Here is a 22,924-nt window from a genome sequence, read left to right as displayed (position 1 = left end):
TTTCGCTGATCTTTTTTGTGCAATTTTGCATGTTTTTGTTTTTTACAGCGCATTGTGTTCTGCGTCCTGATTGGCTGTAGACCATTGTCAGCCAATCTCGTGCCGTGTCTCCTGTACAGTACAGAATGTGTTCAAATTTACAGCAGTGTGACTCTGCAGTGCTGCACTGTATGTTTGTACGTTTTGTCCCCAACAAACAACAATGATGACGAGACGTTTTGCACCTGTGGTAGCAGCCAAAGGCAGAGGAAGATGCTGACCATCATAGTTTCAACAAGGAGGCAAAAAGGTTGTAACTGTCCACAACAAGAACATCGTAAGGATGGAGTCAGCTTTGGCTTTGTGGCTCAGTGACCGCAGGAAAAAGAACATCGTGCTGGACACCAACATTATCTGCAGAAAAACTCAAAAGCTTTATGAAACTTTACCTGACAGCGAGGAGCCCAGGCCATGGACGAGTGCTCCTCACACAGAAGCTCATTTAATGCCAGCAAAGGCTGATTTGACACGTTTCAGAAACACTTTGCTTTCACTCTTTAATAATGAACTTATTTTTCTATGAAGGTTTGAACTTTGTTTAAACAAGAGAGAAAAGTGTGAAAATGTTCATGCCTGTCTGAGAAAAGTGTAGAAAGTGTGCAGTGAGGGTTTAACTGCCTTAAAACTTCTATAATACTTGTAAAACATAAAGCTGCTACTTCATTCTGAGACTTATTTTTAGAACGTAACTCGATAAACGAGCGACCGCAGTAATGTATTGTGTTTATTTTGAAAACTCTCAACAGGATCTTCAGATTTATTTTGAAAGCTTTATCTGGAAAACACAAACACATAAGCAGGAAACAAAGAGCGTGATATGAAACGATAGACGTTTTCATATGGTCATCATATATACATCGTTCTATCGAACAGCCCCAGCTCCTGCTGTCAGTCTCTGTAAATCTGCTCTGAAAACACATTTGTATTCACTGGCTTTTAATACAGCATGAGAGTTATTTGATATTTGATGTGTGATATTAATATTAGGAGTTATTTTAATAGTTATTTTGGATTCTTGTACAGCACTGTGGTCAACGCTGCTGCTGTAATTAATGTGCTATAAACACATAAACAATCTGCAGTTAAACATCCAAAACTAAAGATGTGATCGCTGCCTTTAGAAAATGTGCTGATGCACAAGATATCAGCTCCATTAAGGTGGAATGTGGCCGTGTTAGAAACATGTTGGAAGAAGTTTGAAGCTGAAACTGTGAAGCTGAGAGTGAAAGAGCTCCAGCGTCTGTCACAGGAAACTTTCTTATTTCCACACTGATGAAAGCATCAAGCTTTGATTTCCTGCTGCTTTTATTGAGTCACACTGTGAAACTGAGCCACAGCTGAACCAGCATCCCTGTACAGCAGACACTTACAGCGCTTGGCTGCTTCCATTGGACCCTCTGCACAGTTTCCTCTTCTGGTCCCAAAGTGCAGAACAACAAGGTTTCAAACAGCTTCGTTCCAGCAGCATCAGCCACAGACATGCAGAGAGAATCCTTTGGTTGTGTTGTGTGTTTGCATATGGATGTAGCACCACCGCAGAGACGTGCTGCAGCTCTGTTTAGTTACACAGCTGACAGCAGAGGCTGTAGTTTACTGTTACCAACATGGAAAACTGAAGCTTCACCAGCTGGAGCTACAGAGCTGGAGAACAAAGGAGACTGAGAGGCCAGAATGATGTGGGAGGAAACATCAAGAGCCTGTTTGAAAGGAGACACATGTGGATGCTGTGCCAGTCTGTGGTCTGTCAGAAGTCAGCTGAGTCACACTGCAAGAAGCTGCAGAATCTCAGAGGAGGAGATTTGGAAGTGTTTGTGGGACAAACTGGACTCAAAGAAAGAAGATGTTTGTGAAGTCTTTGGTGGAGGTGAGCAGTGTGAAGCAGAACACATGCAGATGAATCAGGAGGGAACAAACTGAGTGGGCGGAGCTGCCTGAGCCACGCCCACACAGACACAGCTCCTCTCTGGAGCTAAACATCTGCTTCATCTCAGTCTCTTTTCTTCATCCTCCACCTCTCTTTTCTCTTCTTCAGTGTTCTGCAGCCACGGAGCCTCACAGCCGTTAGCACGCCCATACCTGAGCAGCTAGCATTACCCACCATGCCGTGCAGCAGTGTCAGTTTGTAAATGTGCAAGAATTCCTGCTCTAAACTGTTTCACAGAGTGCTGTGTGCCGTGACCTTTGACCTGCTAAAGACAGTCAGCTGTGGATTATTCATTGTTGTGTCTGATACTCAGAACTGTGAGGAAGAAGCTACACAGTTAATCAGGGTCCCCTCTCTCTGAATCAGGAAAGGTGGGCAGGCCGCGTGTGGGCCGTGGGCCATACGTTGAGTATCACTGTTTGAAATGTGAACATTGTTCTGCTGCAGTCAATGGACTAAACCAGAGAAGAAGAAAACAGACTTTACCATGAAGATCCTCAGTGTGGATCAGTATAATATCAGCCTGATGTCTGCAGTTTAGTGTCAGCACAACTTTCACATCATATTCATCTCAGCACAACTAAAACATGCTGACTGACCTCAGAGTTTCAAGTTTACATCCTGGACTCTCCAGGAAACCACACAGATGCTTCACTCCTGGATCCTGCAGCTTGTGCTTAGTCGAAGACCAAGAGGAGTCATTACTCAGGTCCAGCTGTCTCAGATGGGAGGGGTTGGACTTCAGTGCTGCTGCCAGATAATCACAGCTGATCTCTGACAAACCACAGTCCCTCAATCTGTATAAAGAATGAAAGATGTAAGTTTATTAGACAAAGTGCTTGAAATCATTCAGTGTTTCATCATCTGTTCAGAGCTGAAGAAGGTTCAGAATGTAGAAGTTTAGAAAATGGAAACTCCAAACAGCTGAAGCCAACAGGAAGCAGCTTCAAACAAACACAACAAGAGAAAAAACTCTGAATGTTTCACATTAAAGTCGAACATTTCTCATAAAAACAGGACAAAGACTTGAAAAAGTCGTGTTTTTCCTTCCAGGAACCACATGGCTTCACTTTTAAAGGTGAAGTGTGACAGAAATGGACATATTTGAAGTCCAACACCTTTTTCCAGTCACATTATTAAAGCAGACAAACTACAAGCTCATTTTCATTCCAACAAGTCATCTTCTGACCTGGACTAACAACACTGGTCTCTATGTGCAGCTGGCTGTGAGACCAGTGCTCAGGGAGCGTCTACAAAGTGCAACACTGAAAGAACATCACACACTCATTTGCTTCCAGCACTTTCACACAAACATCTACTGTCATTATTGTCACCAAACTCTGTGGATCCTTTATTGCAAATTCAAATGGGATCAAATGGTCAGACAAAAGAGGGTTATGAGGAAATATGATGAAATGTTGTGTATTAGCAGCAAGTTATTGAATCTTTTTCCTCAGAAACCAAACAAAATGATTGACAAACATGTTTTTACAAACTCAGTGTTGGACTTGGATCAGCAGGATAAGCTGATGTTTAAAGGCATTTGAGTCTCTCTGTATGAGAGTCCAGTTCTTACTCAATATTTATGGATGATGTTCTTTCAGTGTTGCACTTTGTTTGGCACAAAATGAAATTATTTGGCCTCTCAGATGCTTTTAGAGATTCCCAAATGACTGATGATGACATCTCTGGGGTCTGATTGATAGAAAAAAAATCTCTTTGAGACCTTTTGTAACTGACAAACTCTTCATCTGCTAACAACACTGAGTTGAATCTCCATGGCTGATAGTTGGAGCAGGCATCAGGAATACACATTGAAAAAACAAGAAGACAAATCACCAGAGTCTTATAATCACATTCTGTAACTAAAGGGAGACGTTTTTCTATACAAATATATGTTTTATGGACATTAGAAAAAAAGAGTATTGACGTGAAGCAGGATTATGAAATCTCCATACATCAGCCAGCCCATAATGATCAAGAAAGCTCTGAATGACGCATGCTGACTTTGGACTAAGTGTACTTTTGTGTGAACTGTGGTCCATAGCAGATAATGAGCAGTTTAGGTCTCCCTCAAAGATGATATTGTGTGATGACATATTGGGGAGCCGCGCAAAGACATTAGTGAAAAATCTGTGATCGTCCCAATTAGAGGCGTAGATATTTGCTAAGATCAAAGGAAAACCATAAACTATATTTTCTGCACTTAAAATCCTGTAATTTTCTCATAAATCGACAGTGCGGCTTATGGATGAATTCTGGTTGTGCTTACTGACCTCGAACCGATTTTATGTGCTACACGGCGCTCAGAAACCTTTCAAAAGATGTTTTGGTACGACTTTGCTCAGCTACGAGGCCGCACCGCTTGATGGATTGTTGGAGCATTACAGCTACGAGGAGCCTCGCGGAGTGATACGTACTCTGCTTCAACGTAATATTACTGTATTGAGTGTGTATAAGGACCATAAATGGCACCTGTAAGAGACACGGTTACAAAGAGGGTTTCAAACTCCAGGCTGTCAGTCACGCAGTAGAACCTGGGAACAGAGCAGCTGCTTGTTATTATGCTCAGCGTCTGTTTACATTTTGACTGCACGATTGTGAGCTTTTTGTTATGCACAAAAACAACAGTTTTCTTTTATTTATGGAGCATTATTATTTAATAAATGCTGATCATTTATTTCTGAGTAATTGTTTCATGTACATCTACGCTGTATGTTAATAAATGTGCCTGTGTGAGATTTGGGACACAGCTTTGACTAAGAACTCTCTTTTTGTTCGTACTTTCTGGCTTTAAAAATATCGAGATATATATCGTATATCGCCATCCAGCTAAAGAATATCGAGATATGAACTTTGGGTCATATCGCCCAGTCGTAATATTGCAATAGGTTGTCCGTTAAACTCAAGCGGGGCTTGGGCCCTGGCACGGCGTAGCCACACAATCCTGGTAGTAGTGACGCTCGGCTATGACGGCGTGCGGGTTACCAGCTGGCTTTCTCAGGATAGGGCTCCTGTGTGAGCGGTCGACAATAACGTCTTTATCCATACCCAGCACTTCACGTAGTAGCACGGATACGGCCGTGGAGGAGCTCGAGTCCAGGCCCTCTGGGATCCCTATGATGTGGATGTTAGCTCTTCGCTTCCTGCCTTCATCACATTTATCCTTCAGGTCAGACAGCTCCTCCTTCATACTCTCTACTGTAGACTGCAGGGTGGTCACCTCATCGCTCCACATTGACAGCCCATCCTCAGCTTCTTTCACTCTAACCTTTACTCCATCAACTTCGCCGCACGTCGCCGCCATGCTGTTAGCGATCTCATTTCTCAGTCCTTGCACGTCAGCCCTTATATTGTCAAAATCTTCTTTCAATGCATTTCTGACTTCTTCTTTTAACAGCGTACTAATGTCCTCTTTAATGGATTGAAGAAGCTCCAGTTTTAGAGCAGTAGGATCCACATCACGCGCGTCTGTTGAGTCTGCTCTTCAGCGGCCGTAGAGCTGGACGCTGCCCTTTGGCCATCATCGATACTCTCGCCCGAGATCGCACCGGGGCTAAAATATTCACCTGCTCAGCTGTTTTTGATCAGTTTGAGCCTGTGTGGTTTGATCAGGTGGAGGAACGATGTGATGCTATAAAGACATCATCTTGTCCAAATGAAGTTGTTCCAACACGTGTTTAAAAAGATTTTAAAGGTTGTTGGTTCCGACATCTTAGCGATTTTTAACAGCAGTCTTAGTTCAGGTGTTGTACAGCCTGTTTTAAACATGCTGTTGTACAGCCTGTACTAAAAACCTGATCTGGATCCTCTGTCCGCTCAAACTTCAGGCCTATTTCAAAGCTTCCCTTCCTGTCGAAGATTTTGTAAAAGATTATATTTGTTCAGCTGCAATCTGTTGTAAAGGTTTCAGTCTGGTTTTAAAGCTCTTCACAGCACTGAAACTGCACTTTGAAAAGTTCTTAATGATCTTTTATCAGCCACTGATCAGGAGACTCCGCTGTGCTTTTGGATCTGACCGCTGCCTTGACCACAGCATCTTGACCTCACCATTGGAGCATGGCGGCATCAAGGGCGCTCTATTAGACTGGTTCAGCTCTTTTATTAAATCGCATTATTACATTTGGGGCTTATATTTGACGGCAATTTGAAAAACAGCTGAGCTCAGTTGTACAGCGGTCTTTCTTCAAACTGAGCTTTTATCTAAGGTGAGATCATTTCTATCTTTTAAAAACCTTGAACGGGCGATCCACGTTTTCATGACGTCCCAGCTGGATTATTGTAACTCCTTATATGTTGGAGTTAGTGGGACCTGCCTGGCAAGACTGCAGCTGGTCCAGAAAGCTGCAGCTCGTCTTCTGACACAAGCTCAAAGACATTTATCGTCCCAACAACCACATATACGCTGGTCCCTCGCTGTAACACAGTTCACCTTTGGCGGCCTCGCTGTTTCGCTGATCTTTTTTGTGCAATTTTGCATGTTTTTGTTTTTTACAGCGCATTGTGCTCTGCGTCCTGATTGGCTGTAGACCATTGTCAGTCAATCTCGTGCCGTGTCTCCTGTACAGTACAGAATGTGTTCAAATTTACAGCAGTGTGACTCTGCAGTGCTGCACTGTATGTTTGTACGTTTTGTCCCAACAAACAACAATGATGACGAGACGTTTTGCACCTGTGGTAGCAGCCAAAGGCAGAGGAAGATGCTGACCATCATAGTTTCAACAAGGAGGCAAAAAGGTTGTAACTGTCCACAACAAGAACATCGTAAGGATGGAGTCAGCTTTGGCTTTGTGGCTCAGTGACCGCAGGAAAAAGAACATCGTGCTGGACACCAACATTATCTGCAGAAAAACTCAAAAGCTTTATGAAACTTTACCTGACAGCGAGGAGCCCAGGCCATGGACGAGTGCTCCTCACACAGAAGCTCATTTAATGCCAGCAAAGGCTGATTTGACACGTTTCAGAAACACTTTGCTTTCACTCTTTAATAATGAACTTATTTTTCTATGAAGGTTTGAACTTTGTTTAAACAAGAGAGAAAAGTGTGAAAATGTTCATGCCTGTCTGAGAAAAGTGTAGAAAGTGTGCAGTGAGGGTTTAACTGCCTTAAAACTTCTATAATACTTGTAAAACATAAAGCTGCTACTTCATTCTGAGACTTATTTTTAGAACGTAACTCGATAAACGAGCGACCGCAGTACTGTATTGTGTTTATTTTGAAAACTCTCAACAGGATCTTCAGATTTATTTTGAAAGCTTTATCTGGAAAACACAAACACATAAGCAGGAAACAAAGAGCGTGATATGAAACGATAGACGTTTTCATATGGTCATCATATATACATCGTTCTATCGAACAGCCCCAGCTCCTGCTGTCAGTCTCTGTAAATCTGCTCTTAAAACACATTTGTATTCACTGGCTTTTAATACAGCATGAGAGTTATTTGATATTTGATGTGTGATATTAATATTAGGAGTTATTTTAATAGTTATCTTGGATTCTTGTACAGCACTGTGGTCAACGCTGCTGCTGTAATTAATGTGCTATAAACACATAAACAATCTGCAGTTAAACATCCAAAACTAAAGATGTGATCGCTGCCTTTAGAAAATGTGCTGATGCACAAGATATCAGCTCCATTAAGGTGGAATGTGGCCGTGTTAGAAACATGTTGGAAGAAGTTTGAAGCTGAAACTGTGAAGCTGAGAGTGAAAGAGCTCCAGCGTCTGTCACAGGAAACTTTCTTATTTCCACACTGATGAAAGCATCAAGCTTTGATTTCCTGCTGCTTTTATTGAGTCACACTGTGAAACTGAGCCACAGCTGAACCAGCATCCCTGTACAGCAGACACTTACAGCGCTTGGCTGCTTCCATTGGACCCTCTGCACAGAGCTTCAGTTTCCTCTTCTGGTCCCAAAGTGCAGAACAACAAGGTTTCAAACAGCTTCGTTCCAGCAGCATCAGCCACAGACATGCATAGAGAATCCTTTGGTTGTGTTGTGCGTTTGCATATCTGCTGTGTTGCTTTGTGAGGATGGATCATCTCCTGCAGCTCCAGATAAACAAGCTGGACCTGAACCTGGTAGCTTCACTTAGAAGACACTTGTGACGGGAACGTGTGAGAAGTTTTGTGCAGACAAGTTTGGATTTAGAGTGTGGGACGAGCTCTCCACAGTCTTTGTGGAGATCCACATTCTGCATACTGCCTGTGAGAAGCTGCAGACATTTGTCCTCCAAATCCACTGAGCAGCTGCTCGTGGTGGTATTAGCTTCATGTGTGCGTGTTAGCATGAAGCCTCAGTCACACTCTGCTGTGGACACGGTCACGGACAGCTGGACGCCTGATGGACGAGTCGTCCTTCCTGTTAAACTTCTTTGAGCATGAGAATAGCATGAGAAGCTCAGTGGACACTGTTCAGGGTTTTAACTCTCGCTTTCACTTCAGCTTCACCAACAACAGCACAAGCAGAGCAGCCCACTGCCTGCATGGCTGGGACAGCGCCCCCTGGTGACTGTAAACCACTACAACATGTAGACGGCCGTCTGCAGGCTGGATGTAGCACCACCGCAGAGACGTGCTGCAGCTCTGTTTAGTTACCCAGCTGACAGCAGAGGCTGGAGTTTACTGTTACCAACATGGAAAACTGAAGCTTCATCAGCTGGAGCTACAGAGCTGGAGAACAAAGGAGACTGAGAGGCCAGAATGATGTGGGAGGAAACATCAAGAGCCTGTTTGAAAGGAGACACATGTGGATGCTGTGCCAGTCTGTGGTCTGTCAGAAGTCAGCTGAGTCACACTGCAAGAAGCTGCAGAATCTCAGAGGAGGAGATTTGGAAGTGTTTGTGGGACAAACTGGACTCAAAGAAAGAAGATGTTTGTGAAGTCTTTGGTGGAGGTGAGCAGTGTGAAGCAGAACACATGCAGATGAATCAGGAGGGAACAAACTGAGTGGGCGGAGCTGTCTGAGCCCCGCCCACACAGACACAGCTTCTCTCTGGAACTAAACGTCTGCTTCATCTCTGCCTCTTTTCTTCATCCTCCACCTCTCTTTTCTCTTCTTCAGTGTTCTGCAGCCACGGAGCCTCACAGCTGTTAGCACGCACATACCTGAGCAGCTAGCATTACCCAGCATGCCGTGCAGCAGTGTTAGTTTGTAAATGTGCAAGAATTCCTGCTCCAAACTGTTTCACAGAGTGCTGTGTGCCGTGAAATCTGCTTCATGTGTTTCTGTTTGATCCTCAGTGACTTTGACACAAAGGCCTCTGCTGTGATGATCACACCTCTGATCAAGTCTCACAGTGTCACAACTGATAAATGATCAGAGTTAGAATATTTCTGACTGTCTGCTGTGTGCCGTGACCTTTGACCTGCTAAAGACAGTCAGCTGTGGATTATTCATTGTTGTGTCTGATACTTAGAACTGTGAGGAAGAAGCTACACAGTTAATCAGGGTCCCCTCTCTCTGAATCAGGAAAGGTGGGCAGGCCGCGTGTGGGCCGCGGGCCATACGTTGAGTATCACTGTTTGAAATGTGAACATTGTTCTGCTGCAGTCAATGGACTAAACCAGAGAAGAAGAAAACAGACTTTACCATGAAGATCCTCAGTGTGGATCAGTATAATATCAGCCTGATGTCTGCAGTTTAGTGTCAGCACAACTTTCACATCATATTCATCTCAGCACAACTAAAACATGCTGACTGACCTCAGAGTTTCAAGTTTACATCCTGGACTCTCCAGGAAACCACACAGATGCTTCACTCCTGGATCCTGCAGCTTGTTTCCCCACAGGTCCAGCTCTCTCAGATGGGAGGGGTTGGACTTCAGTGCTGCTGCCAGATAATCACAGCTGATCTCTGACAAACCACAGTCCTTCAATCTGTATAAAGAATGAAAGATGTAAGTTTATTAGACAAAGTGCTTGAAATCATTCAGTGTTTCATCATCTGTTCAGAGCTGAAGAAGGTTCAGAATGTAGAAGTTTAGAAAATGGAAACTCCAAACAGCTGAAGCCAACAGGAAGCAGCTTCAAACAAACACAACAAGAGAAAAAACTCTGAATGTTTCACATTAAAGTCGTACATTTCTCATAAAAACAGGACAAAGACTTGAAAAAGTCGTGTTTTTCCTTCCAGGAACCACATGGCTTCACTTTTAAAGGTGAAGTGTGACAGAAATGGACATATTTGAAGTCCAACACCTTTTTCCAGTCACATTATTAAAGCAGACAAACTACAAACTCATTTTCATTCCAACAAGTCATCTTCTGACCTGGACTAACAACACTGGTCTCTATGTGCAGCTGGCTGTGAGACCAGTGCTCAGGGAGCGTCTACAAAGTGCAACACTGAAAGAACATCACACACTCATTTGCTTCCAGCACTTTCACACAAACATCTACTGTCATTATTGTCACCAAACTCTGTGGATCCTTTATTGCACATTCAAATGGGATCAAATGGTCAGACAAAAGAGGGTTATGAGGAAATATGATGAAATGTTGTGTATTAGCAGCAAGTTATTGAATCTTTTTCCTCAGAAACCAAACAAAATGATTGACAAACATGTTTTTACAAACTCAGTGTTGGACTTGGATCAGCAGGATAAGCTGATGTTTAAAGGCATTTGAGTCTCGCTGTATGAGAGTCCAGTTCTTACTCAATATTTATGGATGATGTTCTTTCAGTGTTGCACTTTGTCGACGCTCCCTGAGCCTCACAGCCAGCTGCACATGGACCAGCTGACATTACCCAGCATTAGAGGCGGCTGTAAAAAATTCATGTTCCCATTTAAATGGTTTTAATTTGAATAAAACGATGTTGATTCATTCAATCCTGAATCGATGTTTAATATAAATGTATTTTGCCAGAATCTCAGGTTAAAGCTCACAAACTATTTCAACAAGCAGCAAACAGATAAAACAGTAAATGAGAGCAGCTAAACACACAAAGATGGAAACACAGAGCGTGGATCGTTCACTCGACGGCACGTACACGGACACGCCGTCGGGGCTGAAAGTGGACAGCTCACAGATCCTGAAGCTGCAGGTTTCATCTGTCTCCAACCAAAACTGAGTGAAGCAGCAGCAAAAGAAGATCCAAACTCTGCTTCACGTTTGATAAATATGCTCATGAATTCTCTCTGACTTTGGCTGTTCCTGCCTGCACAGCTCTCTCTCTCTCAGTGTACTCCAAGAACAGCTTCAAACATCTGTTTCTGCATCATTCACTGTTTATTAGCCACCAGTCTGCTGTTGTGTTCAGTGCTGTCGGCCTCTGACAGTAAAGCCTCATTTCTGCTGTTCCATGGAAACTTTTTAAAATGATGACAGATTACAAACTCTCAGCTGTGTCTGTAATCAAACCTCTGTAACTTTGCTTCACTTCAGCAGCATCAGCTCATGTTCACATGTTGCTTCATGGTTTGCTTCAGTTTTTGATCGCCTGCAGAATATTTTGAAGGTTATCTGCTATAAAAAGCCAGAAGAGGAAAATCTGCTTCATGTGTTTCTGTTTGATCCTCAGTGACTTTGACACAAAGGCCTCTGCTGTGATGATCACACCTCTGATCAAGTCTCACAGTGTCACAACTGATAAATGATCAGAGTTAGAATATTTCTGACTGTCTGCTGTGTGCCGTGACCTTTGACCTGCTAAAGACAGTCAGCTGTGGATTATTCATTGTTGTGTCTGATACTTAGAACTGTGAGGAAGAAGCTACACAGTTAATCAGGGTCCCCTCTCTCTGAATCAGGAAAGGTGGGCAGGCCGCGTGTGGGCCGCGGGCCATACGTTGAGTATCACTGTTTGAAATGTGAACATTGTTCTGCTGCAGTCAATGGACTAAACCAGAGAAGAAGAAAACAGACTTTACCATGAAGATCCTCAGTGTGGATCAGTATAATATCAGCCTGATGTCTGCAGTTTAGTGTCAGCACAACTTTCACATCATATTCATCTCAGCACAACTAAAACATGCTGACTGACCTCAGAGTTTCAAATCGACATCGTGGATTCTCCAGGAAACCACACAGATGCTTCACTCCTGAATCCTTCAGGTTGCTGTAGGTTCCACTCAGGTCCACCTCTGTGGGATACGAGGGGTTGGACTTCAGCGCTGCTGCCAGATAATCAAGGCCAATATCTGACAAATCACAGCTCTTCAATCTGTATAAAGAATGAAAGATGTAAGTTTATTAGACAAAGTGCTTGAAATCATTCAGTGTTTCATCATCTGTTCAGAGCTGAAGAAGGTTCAGAATGTAGAAGTTTAGAAAATGGAAACTCCAAACAGCTGAAGCCAACAGGAAGCAGCTTCAAACAAACACAACAAGAGAAAAAACTCTGAATGTTTCACATTAAAGTCGTACATTTCTCATAAAAACAGGACAAAGACTTGAAAAAGTCGTGTTTTTCCTTCCAGGAACCACATGGCTTCACTTTTAAAGGTGAAGTGTGACAGAAATGGACATATTTGAAGTCCAACACCTTTTTCCAGTCACATTATTAAAGCAGACAAACTACAAGCTCATTTTCATTCCAACAAGTCATCTTCTGACCTGGACTAACAACACTGGTCTCTATGTGCAGCTGGCTGTGAGACCAGTGCTCAGGGAGCGTCTACAAAGTGCAACACTGAAAGAACATCACACACTCATTTGCTTCCAGCACTTTCACACAAACATCTACTGTCATTATTGTCACCAAACTCTGTGGATCCTTTATTGCAAATTCAAATGGGATCAAATGGTCAGACAAAAGAGGGTTATGAGGAAATATGATGAAATGTTGTGTATTAGCAGCAAGTTATTGATTCATTTTCCTCAGAAACCAAACAAAATGATTGACAAACATCTTTTTACAAACTCAGTGTTGGACTTGGATCAGCAGGATAAGCTGATGTTTAAAGGCATTTGAGTCTCGCTGTATGAGAGTCCAGTTCTTACTCAATATTTATGGATGATGTTCTTTCAGTGTTGCACTTTGTAGACGCTCCCTGAGCCTCACAGCCAGCTGCACATGGACCAGCTGACATTACCCAGCATTAGAGGCGGCTGTAAAAAATTCATGTTCCCATTTAAATGGTTTTAATTTGAATAAAACGATGTTGATTCATTCAATCCTGAATCGATGTTTAATATAAATGTATTTTGCCAGAATCTCAGGTTAAAGCTCACAAACTATTTCAACAAGCAGCAAACAGATAAAACAGTAAATGAGAGCAGCTAAACACACAAAGATGGAAACACAGAGCGTGGATCGTTCACTCGACGGCACGTACACGGACACGCCGTCGAGGCTGAAAGTGGACAGCTCACAGATCCTGAAGCTGCAGGTTTCATCTGTCTCCAACCAAAACTGAGTGAAGCAGCAGCAAAAGAAGATCCAAACTCTGCTTCACGTTTGATCAATATGCTCATGAATTCTCTCTGACTTTGGCTGTTCCTGCCTGCACAGCTCTCTCTCTCTCAGTGTACTCCAAGAACAGCTTCAAACATCTGTTTCTGCATCATTCACTGTTTATTAGCCACCAGTCTGCTGTTGTGTTCAGTGCTGTCGGCCTCTGACAGTAAAGCCTCATTTCTGCTGTTCCATGGAAACTTTTTAAAATGATGACAGATTACAAACTCTCAGCTGTGTCTGTAATCAAACCTCTGTAACTTTGCTTCACTTCAGCAGCATCAGCTCATGTTCACATGTTGCTTCATGGTTTGCTTCAGTTTTTGATCGACTGCAGAATATTTTGAAGGTTATCTGCTATAAAAAGCCAGAAGAGGAAAATCTGCTTCATGTGTTTCTGTTTGATCCTCAGTGACTTTGACACAAAGGCCTCTGCTGTGATGATCACACCTCTGATCAAGTCTCACAGTGTCACAACTGATAAATGATCAGAGTTAGAATATTTCTGACTGTCTGCTGTGTGCCGTGACCTTTGACCTGCTAAAGACAGTCAGCTGTGGATTATTCATTGTTGTGTCTGATACTTAGAACTGTGAGGAAGAAGCTACACAGTTAATCAGGGTCCCCTCTCTCTGAATCAGGAAAGGTGGGCAGGCCGCGTGTGGGCCGCGGGCCATACGTTGAGTATCACTGTTTGAAATGTGAACATTGTTCTGCTGCAGTCAATGGACTAAACCAGAGAAGAAGAAAACAGACTTTACCATGAAGATCCTCAGTGTGGATCAGTATAATATCAGCCTGATGTCTGCAGTTTAGTGTCAGCACAACTTTCACATCATATTCATCTCAGCACAACTAAAACATGCTGACTGACCTCAGAGTTTCAAGTTTACATCCTGGACTCTCCAGGAAACCACACAGATGCTTCACTCCTGGATCCTGCAGGTTGTAGTTGTCGCTCAGCACCAGCACTCTCAGATGGGAGGGGTTGGACTTCAGTGCTGCTGCCAGATAATCACAGCTGATCTTTGACAAACCACAGCTCTTCAATCTGTATAAAGAATGAAAGATGTAAGTTTATTAGACAAAGAGCTTGAAATCATTCAGTGTTTCATCATCTGTTCAGAGCTGAAGAAGGTTCAGAATGTAGAAGTTTAGAAAATGGAAACTCCAAACAGCTGAAGCCAACAGGAAGCAGCTTCAAACAAACACAACAAGAGAAAAAACTCTGAATGTTTCACATTAAAGTCGTACATTTCTCATAAAAACAGGACAAAGACTTGAAAAAGTCGTGTTTTTCCTTCCAGGAACCACATGGCTTCACTTTTAAAGGTGAAGTGTGACAGAAATGGACATATTTGAAGTCCAACACCTTTTTCCAGTCACATTATTAAAGCAGACAAACTACAAGCTCATTTTCATTCCAACAAGTCATCTTCTGACCTGGACTAACAACACTGGTCTCTATGTGCAGCTGGCTGTGAGACCAGTGCTCAGGGAGCGTCTACAAAGTGCAACACTGAAAGAACATCACACACTCATTTGCTTCCAGCACTTTCACACAAACATCTACTGTCATTATTGTCACCAAACTCTGTGGATCCTTTATTGCAAATTCAAATGGGATCAAATGGTCAGACAAAAGAGGGTTATGAGGAAATATGATGAAATGTTGTGTATTAGCAGCAACTTATTGAATCATTTTCCTCAGAAACCAAACAAAATGATTGACAAACATGTTTTTACAAACTCAGTGTTGGACTTGGATCAGCAGGATAAGCTGATGTTTAAAGGCATTTGAGTCTCGCTGTATGAGAGTCCAGTTCTTACTCAATATTTATGGATGATGTTCTTTCAGTGTTGCACTTTGTAGACGCTCCCTGAGCCTCACAGCCAGCTGCACATGGACCAGCTGACATTACCCAGCATTAGAGGCGGCTGTAAAAAATTCATGTTCCCATTTAAATGGTTTTAATTTGAATAAAACGATGTTGATTCATTCAATCCTGAATCGATGTTTCATATAAATGTATTTTGCCAGAATCTCAGGTTAAAGCTCACAAACTATTTCAACAAGCAGCAAACAGATAAAACAGTAAATGAGAGCAGCTAAACACACAAAGATGGAAACACAGAGCGTGGATCGTTCACTCGACGGCACGTACACGGACACGCCGTCGGGGCTGAAAGTGGACAGCTCACAAGTTCAAGTTCAAGTTCAAGTTCAAGTTCAACTTTATTGTCACTTCAACCATATACAGTTTAAAAATACACAGTGAGGCGAAACAACGTTCCTCCAGGAACCAAGGTGCTACAAGACAAGTTAGTGCAAAAAAAATAATAATATAGAATATATCTAGTAATAATATTGTGCAAAAGAGCATTTACAGGTTGGTGTGTGCGATGGTTTGGTGGTGTAGGTCAGTGTGTTTGCGCTTGTGTTGGTTAGTCAGTCCAGTCTCAATGTTTTGAGGTATTTGAGTTAAGCTGAGTGATAATGTTAGTGTATGTGTGTGTGTGCGTGTTTATCAGTCAGTCCCTTTTTGCTGAGGAGACGGATGGCTTGTGGAAAAAAGCTGTTGCACAGTCTGGATGTGCGTGCCCGAATGCTTCGGTACCTTTTTCCAGATGGCAGGAGTGTAAAGAGTGTGTGAGAGGGGTGTGTCCGATCAGCCACAATGCTGGTGGCTTTGCGAATGCAGCGTGTGGTGTAGATGTCCTCAATAGAGGGTAGAGAGACCCCGATGATCTTCTCTGCTGTTCCCACTATCCGCTGTAGGGTCTTGCGGTCTGATATGGCACAGCTCCCAAACCAGACAGTGATGCAGCCACTCAGGATGCTCTCAATAGTTCCTCTATAGAAGGTGGTCAGGATCGGTGGTGGAAGACGGGCCTTTCTCAGTCTTCTCAGAAAGAAGAGACGCTGTTGGGCTTTCTTGTGCAGGGAGCTGGTGTTGAGGGACCAGCCGAGGTCCTTCTCCAGGTGTACGCCCAGGAATTTGGTGCTGTCAACGATCTCCACAGAGGAGCCGCCAGATCCTGAAGCTGCAGGTTTCATCTGTCTCCAACCAAAACTGAGTGAAGCAGCAGCAAAAGAAGATCCAAACTCTGCTTCACGTTTGATCAATATGCTCATGAATTCTCTCTGACTTTGGCTGTTCCTGCCTGCACAGCTCTCTCTCTCTCTCAGTGTACTCCAAGAACAGCTTCAAACATCTGTTTCTGCATCATTCACTGTTTATTAGCCACCAGTCTGCTGTTGTGTTCAGTGCTGTCGGCCTCTGACAGTAAAGCCTCATTTCTGCTGTTCCATGGAAACTTTTTAAAATGATGACAGATTACAAACTCTCAGCTGTGTCTGTAATCAAACCTCTGTAACTCTGCTTCACTTCAGCAGCATCAGCTCATGTTCACATGTTGCTTCATGGTTTGCTTCAGTTTTTGATCGACTGCAGAATATTTTGAAGGTTATCTGCTATAAAAAGCCAGAAGAGGAAAATCTGCTTCATGTGTTTCTGTTTGATCCTCAGTGACTTTGACACAAAGGCCTCTGCTGTGATGATCACACCTCTGATCAAGTCTCACAGTGTCACAACTGATAAATGATCAGAGTTAGAATATTTCTGACTGTCTGCTGTGTGCCGTGACCTTTGACCTGCTAAAGACAGTCAGCTGTGGATTATTCATTGTTGTGTCTGATACTTAGAACTGTGAGGAAGAAGCTACACAGTTAATCAGGGTCCCCTCTCTCTGAATCAGGAAAGGTGGGCAGGCCGCGTGTGGGCCGCGGGCCATACGTTGAGTATCACTGTTTGAAATGTGAACATTGTTCTGCTGCAGTCAATGGACTAAACCAGAGAAGAAGAAAACAGACTTTACCATGAAGATCCTCAGTGTGGATCAGTATAATATCAGCCTGATGTCTGCAGTTTAGTGTCAGCACAACTTTCACATCATATTCATCTCAGCACAACTAAAACATGCTGACTGACCTCAGAGTTTCAAGTTTACATCCTGGACTCTCCAGGAAACCACACAGATGCTTCACTCCTGGATCCTTCAGGTTGTTGTTGTTCAAAGACAAGGAGTCATTACTCAGGTCCAGCTCTCTCAGATGGGAGGGGTTGGACTTCAGTGCTGCTGCCAGATAATCACAGCTGATCTTTGACAAACCACAGTCCTTCAATCTGTATAAAGAATGAAAGATGTAAGTTTATTAGACAAAGTGCTTGAAATCATTCAGTGTTTCATCATCTGTTCAGAGCTGAAGAAGGTTCAGAATGTAGAAGTTTAGAAAATGGAAACTCCAAACAGCTGAAGCCAACAGGAAGCAGCTTCAAACAAACACAACAAGAGAAAAAACTCTGAATGTTTCACATTAAAGTCGTACATTTCTCATAAAAACAGGAAAAAGACTTGAAAAAGTCGTGTTTTTCCTTCCAGGAACCACATGGCTTCACTTTTAAAGGTGAAGTGTGACAGAAATGGACATATTTGAAGTCGATTAGTTATGTCTATAACTTCTGTTCCCTGAAGGAGAGGAACGAGGTACAACACATAAGTATGGGATATCACGCCCTCGCGTGTCCTGGCTGAAGAAACCTTTATTCACGCCTTTACGGCAGATGACGTGTGATGACACGCGCAAGGCCCCGCCCGCACATATAGCCGCTGCCATCACCGTCATCCCTCAGTTCGATAGCCGCTCTTCACCGAGCCAACTGCTCAGTGGGGCCACCCTGTGTTGTACCTCGTTCCTCTCCTTCAGGGAACAGAAGTTATAGACATAACTAATCGTTCCCTTTCAGTCGATTCACTCGGTACAACACATAAGTATGGGACCTATATACACGCCCCGCAGAGCAGCCACCGAACCGGAACGGGACCACCACATCCTTAGTGAGTGGTAGACCCAGCAGAAAGGACAGCATGAGCCACCGAAGGGGCTGTAACGTCCAACCGATAAAACCGCACAAAAGTGTGCGGCGACGCCCAATTAGCCGCTGCACAAATATCAGCCACAGGCACCCCTCTAAAAAGAGCCCATGAGGTCGCCATCCCCCTGGTGGAATGAGCTCCCACCCCGTGGGGCAACGCAAAACCTCCGGTGCTGTATGCCAGCGAAATAGCTTCTACAATCCAGTGGGACAGCCTCTGTCTGGACAGAGCTCTACCCCTATTCGGATTAGCGAAGCAGACAAACAACTGGTCACACAAACGCACATCCCGAGTGCGCTCAATGTAGGTGCGTAGCGCACGCACCGGACAAAGAGAATGCACCCTCCTCTGCTCCTCAGATTCAAAAGGAGGGGAGCAAAAGCTCAGCAACTCAAACTCCATTGAACTATAAGATGCAGGCATGACCTTGGGAAGATAGGCGGCATTCGGACGCAATACGACCTTGCGGCCATCAGGAGAAAACTGTGTGCAGGCAGGATGCACAGACAGCGCATGAAGGTCCCCCACTCGCTTCGCCGAGGCCAAAGCGAGAAGTAATGCGGTCTTATACGAAAGAAGTTTCATATCTACCGACTCAACGGGTTCAAACGGAGGGCCACAAAGGGCCTCCAGCACCAAAGACAAGTCCCAAGCCGGGACACTGGACTTAAGCACGGGCCTCAGCCGGCGAACCCCTTTCAGAAAACGCACGGCGAGGGGATGCGCACCTGGTGTCACCCCGTCAAAACCGATATGACAAGCAGATATAGCCGCTAAATAAACCTTGATCGTCGAAAACGAAAGGCCTTTATCCAACAGCTCCTGCAGGAATGTCAAAACATCCACAATAGAGCACTGAAATGGGAGAGTGTGGCGGTCCTGGCACCATCGCTCGAAGGCTCGCCATTTGTAAGCGTACAAGCCTCTAGTAGACGAGGCCCTGGCGCTCTGAATCGTCGCTACCACACTAGGTGGCAGACCCTTAGCAACCAAGTTTAACCTCTCAGCAGGTAAGCATGAAGGTGCCACAGATCCGGGCGCGGATGAAACACTTCCCCCCCCGCCTGAGAGAGGAGATCCCTGCGGAGAGGAAGCTGCCAAGGACTTGCTGCAAGCAGGCTGATTATTTCTGCATACCACGACTTCGCGGGCCACCAAGGGGCCACCAGGATCAGAGAGAGGGAATGCCGACGCACCCTCTCCAGAATTGGAGATATCATTTCCACTGGGGGAAATGCATACAGGAGCACGTCTGGCCATTGGTGCGCTAGCGCGTCCAAGCCCAAGGGTGCATCGTGGTCGATTATGGAGAAGTACAGGGGGCAGTGAGCATTCACCCTGGAAGCAAAAAGATCTATTTGCGCCTCGCCAAATAGATCCCAAATCTGAGCCACTATTGAAGGGTGTAACCTCCATTCTCTCACCAGAGGACCCCCCCTGGAGAGAAGGTCCGGCCCCAGGTTCAGGTGGCCCGGGACATGGGTGGCTCTTAGAGTCAGAAAATGAACACTGCACCATAACAGCAGAGAGCGAGACAGCTGCAACAGGGGAAGAGAGCGTGTTCCTCCCTGCCTGTTTATATAAGACACCACTGTTGAATTGTCCGTCCTGACTAAGACATGCTGGCCCTGCAGGACTGGACGGAAACGCTTTAGAGCTAAGAACACTGCTAACAGCTCTAAGTGGTTGATGTGCAGCTGGCGCTGAGCCGCGGACCAGATCCCTCTCACTGACGCACCCTCGCACAGCGCTCCCCACCCACTTAGGGAAGCATCTGTGGACACCACCTTGCGAAACAACACCCTCCCAATCCGAGAGCCCTGGTGCAGTAGCCCGGGCTCCCTCCAAGGACGGAGAGCTAGCATGCAAGACGCAGTCACCGGCAGCCTCCTCCGGAGGTGACGCGAAGCACACAAACGGTGAGAGAGAGTCCAGCGTTGAAACGCTCTCATTTTCAACAGCCCAAGCGGCACTACGGCGATCATAGATGCCATCATGCCCAACAAGCGCAATATCGTCTGGAAACGCAGTCTGCGTCCCAGCTGAAATTGAGCGAGGCAGCGATGAAACGCGGCCACTCTGTGCTCTGACAACCGTGCGCGGCTGGAAAGAGAGCATATTTCCAGACCGAGAAAAGCGATCTGTTGACCTGGGATTAGCGAGCTCTTCTGAAAGTTCACAGAGAACCCCAGTGTCTGAATGTGTGACAGAACCCGCGACAGCTGCGTCTCCGCCTGTTCTCTGGAGCAAGCCACGAGAGCCCAGTCGTCCAGGTAGGCCAAGATGCGGATGCCCCTCTTCCTGAGGGGCGCTAGCGCTGCCTCGGCACATTTCGTAAAGGTGCGGGGAGCGAGCGACAGCCCGAACGGCAGCACTAGGTATTCGTAGGCTACGCCCTCGAATGCAAACCTCAGAAACTGCCTGTGTTTCGGGTGTATAGCGACATGAAAATAAGCATCTGTTAGATCGATTGTCGCAAACCAATCTCCCGGGCCGACTGCACTCAGGAGCTGTCTGAGTGTTAGCATCTTGAACCTGTACGTTCGCAGGTACGTGTTCAAGACTCGCAGGTCGAGGATGGGACGAAGCCCTCCCCCTTTCTTCGGAATGACAAAATAACGGCTGTACCAACCTTTGTCCGTCTCCGAAGCGGGGACCACCCGTATTGCTCTCTTCTGTAATAGCGCCTGTATTTCCTCTCTGAGTACCAAGGCTGCCTCGGGGTTGACAATCGTGTTCACGACTCTTTGGAAACGAGGCGGCTTGACCCGGAACTGCAACCGGTAACCCATGGCAACGGTTTGCAGCACCCACGGAGAGGGGGCGCAAGCGCGCCACTGAGGGAAGTGAGCAGCCAGCCGGCTGGCCTGCAGCACTGACGGCGGGGCGCCGTCGCCCCCCAGTGTGTCTGCAGGGGACTGCATCCCCTGCCTGACCTGGCTCATTTCGCCTGCAGGTTGAGCATTTGAGATTGTTTGAGAGTAAACAACACTCTTTATTGATTGCAACATGGGAACATGTACATTTATACATTTTGTTGGGTGCACCTTTTCCGGGGCATAACAATGAAAAACAGCGGGAACACTCGATGTGGTCGCTTGAACATTCAACACATCTGAACCGTGTGCAGGGGTTATGTGCTTGGGAGACCGCGATAGGGAAGTGCAGCGCCTTCTGGGGCTGACAACCTGAACAGAACTTAAGCGGCACCTCTTGTGCGGCAACAGAGGGGTAAGAGCAGCGTCTCCCTGCTGCCGGATCCCTTCCCCACTCGCAATCACAGCTAGGAGGGCTGAGGCTTCTTCCTCCTGGGCGTCGGGTCCCGTCGGGGGCCCGGGGGAGGGCCTTTGCCCCAGGCCGACTGGCGTGGAGCTCGGGCCGGAGTACGTGCTCTCGCCGGCGGCCCTCCCACTCCAGCAGTGGGCGCCGGTCTCTTGCCAGCTGTCAGAGGAGCGGCGGGCCTGTGAGAGCTAGCAGTGGGCTTGGGCTGGGGCTGGCGTCTGGGGATGATGTCGCGCAGAGCTTCCGTCTGCTTCTTCCTCAGATCGAATCTAGCCTGAATGGCTTCAAGTGAATGTCCGAATAACCCAGCCGCAGACACTGGTGCGTCCAGATACACAGCTCTGTCTCTATCAGGGACGTCGGAGAGGGTCAGCCACAGGTGCCTCTGCGCCACCACTGTCGAAGCCATCCCTCTGCCCAGGGAGAGCGCTGCACAGCGAGACGCACGGAGGATGTAATCCGTGGTGACTCTAACCTCGTTAAGAAGAGGTGACAGCGGGCTGTCCTCCGGAACCAGCGATCCAAGCTCCGCCAGGCACATTGCTTGGTACGTCTGGAGCATGGTGACGGAGCTCATGGCTCGAGCGGTGCCGGCCTGAGCCCGATAAATCTTCTCCAGCTGCGAGGCCGAGAATCTGCAGTGCTTGGACGGCAGAGTTGCGGGGCCACCGACACCATGGTTATGGGACGGGGCCAGATAAGCAGCCAGAGACGGCTCCATAGGGGGTGGGTTAGCTAAACCAGCTCCCTCGGCGCCGTCCAATTCCATGTACTGTCCATAGCCGGGCACAGTGACGCGGGTAGACAGAGGTTTGTCCCATGACGCTGTTAGCTCGCAGAGAAAGTCTGGGAACATGGGGAGGCAGTTTTTGGCCGTTGCGGGCTCCGGTGGAAGGAAAAAACCCGCAAACCGCGACGGCTTCCGAGCTGGTGGAGGAGAGGGCCAGTCCACCTGCAGCTTCTCAGCGGCACGGCGAAACAGGGAGAAAAGAGAGGTGTCATCGTGGCCGACCGGCGCAGCAGCGGCGGCATATTGGGTCGACAATGAGCTCTCCTGCTCATCCTCCGACAAACCATGGATGTCCAGGCCGATGTCCAGCACGTCATCGTCTTCCTGGGGAGCGCTGGCGGGCTTCAACCCAGGCTGAAGCCCGTCAGCGCTCCTGCATGGTTCCGGTCCGTCATCGGCTAACCCGTCAACGTATTCCATGTGGTCAGCCCAGCTAATCGCGGGGACATCGACCTGAAAATTTTCGTCTTCGGACTCGGACGAAGCCGGGGCTCCAGACTCGGAAAGAAGAGGGTCATGCCGTGCGACAGCCGAGCGTCCCAGCACTCTT

The 22,924-nt window shown here is 46.0% G+C and overlaps 2 protein-coding genes across 2 annotated transcripts in view; both read right to left on the bottom strand.

Moving 5' to 3' along the window:
- The window catches only part of LOC309701483 (NACHT, LRR and PYD domains-containing protein 12-like), a 442,279-nt gene that overhangs the window by 14,094 nt on the left and 405,261 nt on the right, over positions 1–22,924 (bottom strand). Inside the window, exons 13-17 of the mRNA XM_082525719.1 lie at positions 17,357–17,551; positions 14,239–14,415; positions 11,952–12,131; positions 9,671–9,844; positions 2,563–2,760 (exon numbers count right to left, since the gene is read on the bottom strand). Coding sequence (XP_082381845.1) covers positions 2,563–2,760; positions 9,671–9,844; positions 11,952–12,131; positions 14,239–14,415; positions 17,357–17,551 — 924 coding nt within the window. The remainder of the gene's footprint in view (positions 1–2,562; positions 2,761–9,670; positions 9,845–11,951; positions 12,132–14,238; positions 14,416–17,356; positions 17,552–22,924) is intronic.
- The window catches only part of LOC309701496 (NLR family CARD domain-containing protein 3-like), a 391,901-nt gene that overhangs the window by 345,417 nt on the left and 23,560 nt on the right, over positions 1–22,924 (bottom strand). The window lies entirely within an intron of this gene.

Source organism: Aulonocara stuartgranti, assembly GCF_965226115.1.
Source record: "Aulonocara stuartgranti genome assembly, chromosome: 23".
Lineage (NCBI taxonomy): Eukaryota > Metazoa > Chordata > Actinopteri > Cichliformes > Cichlidae > Aulonocara > Aulonocara stuartgranti.
This window is presented reverse-complemented; position numbering and strand designations above follow the sequence as displayed.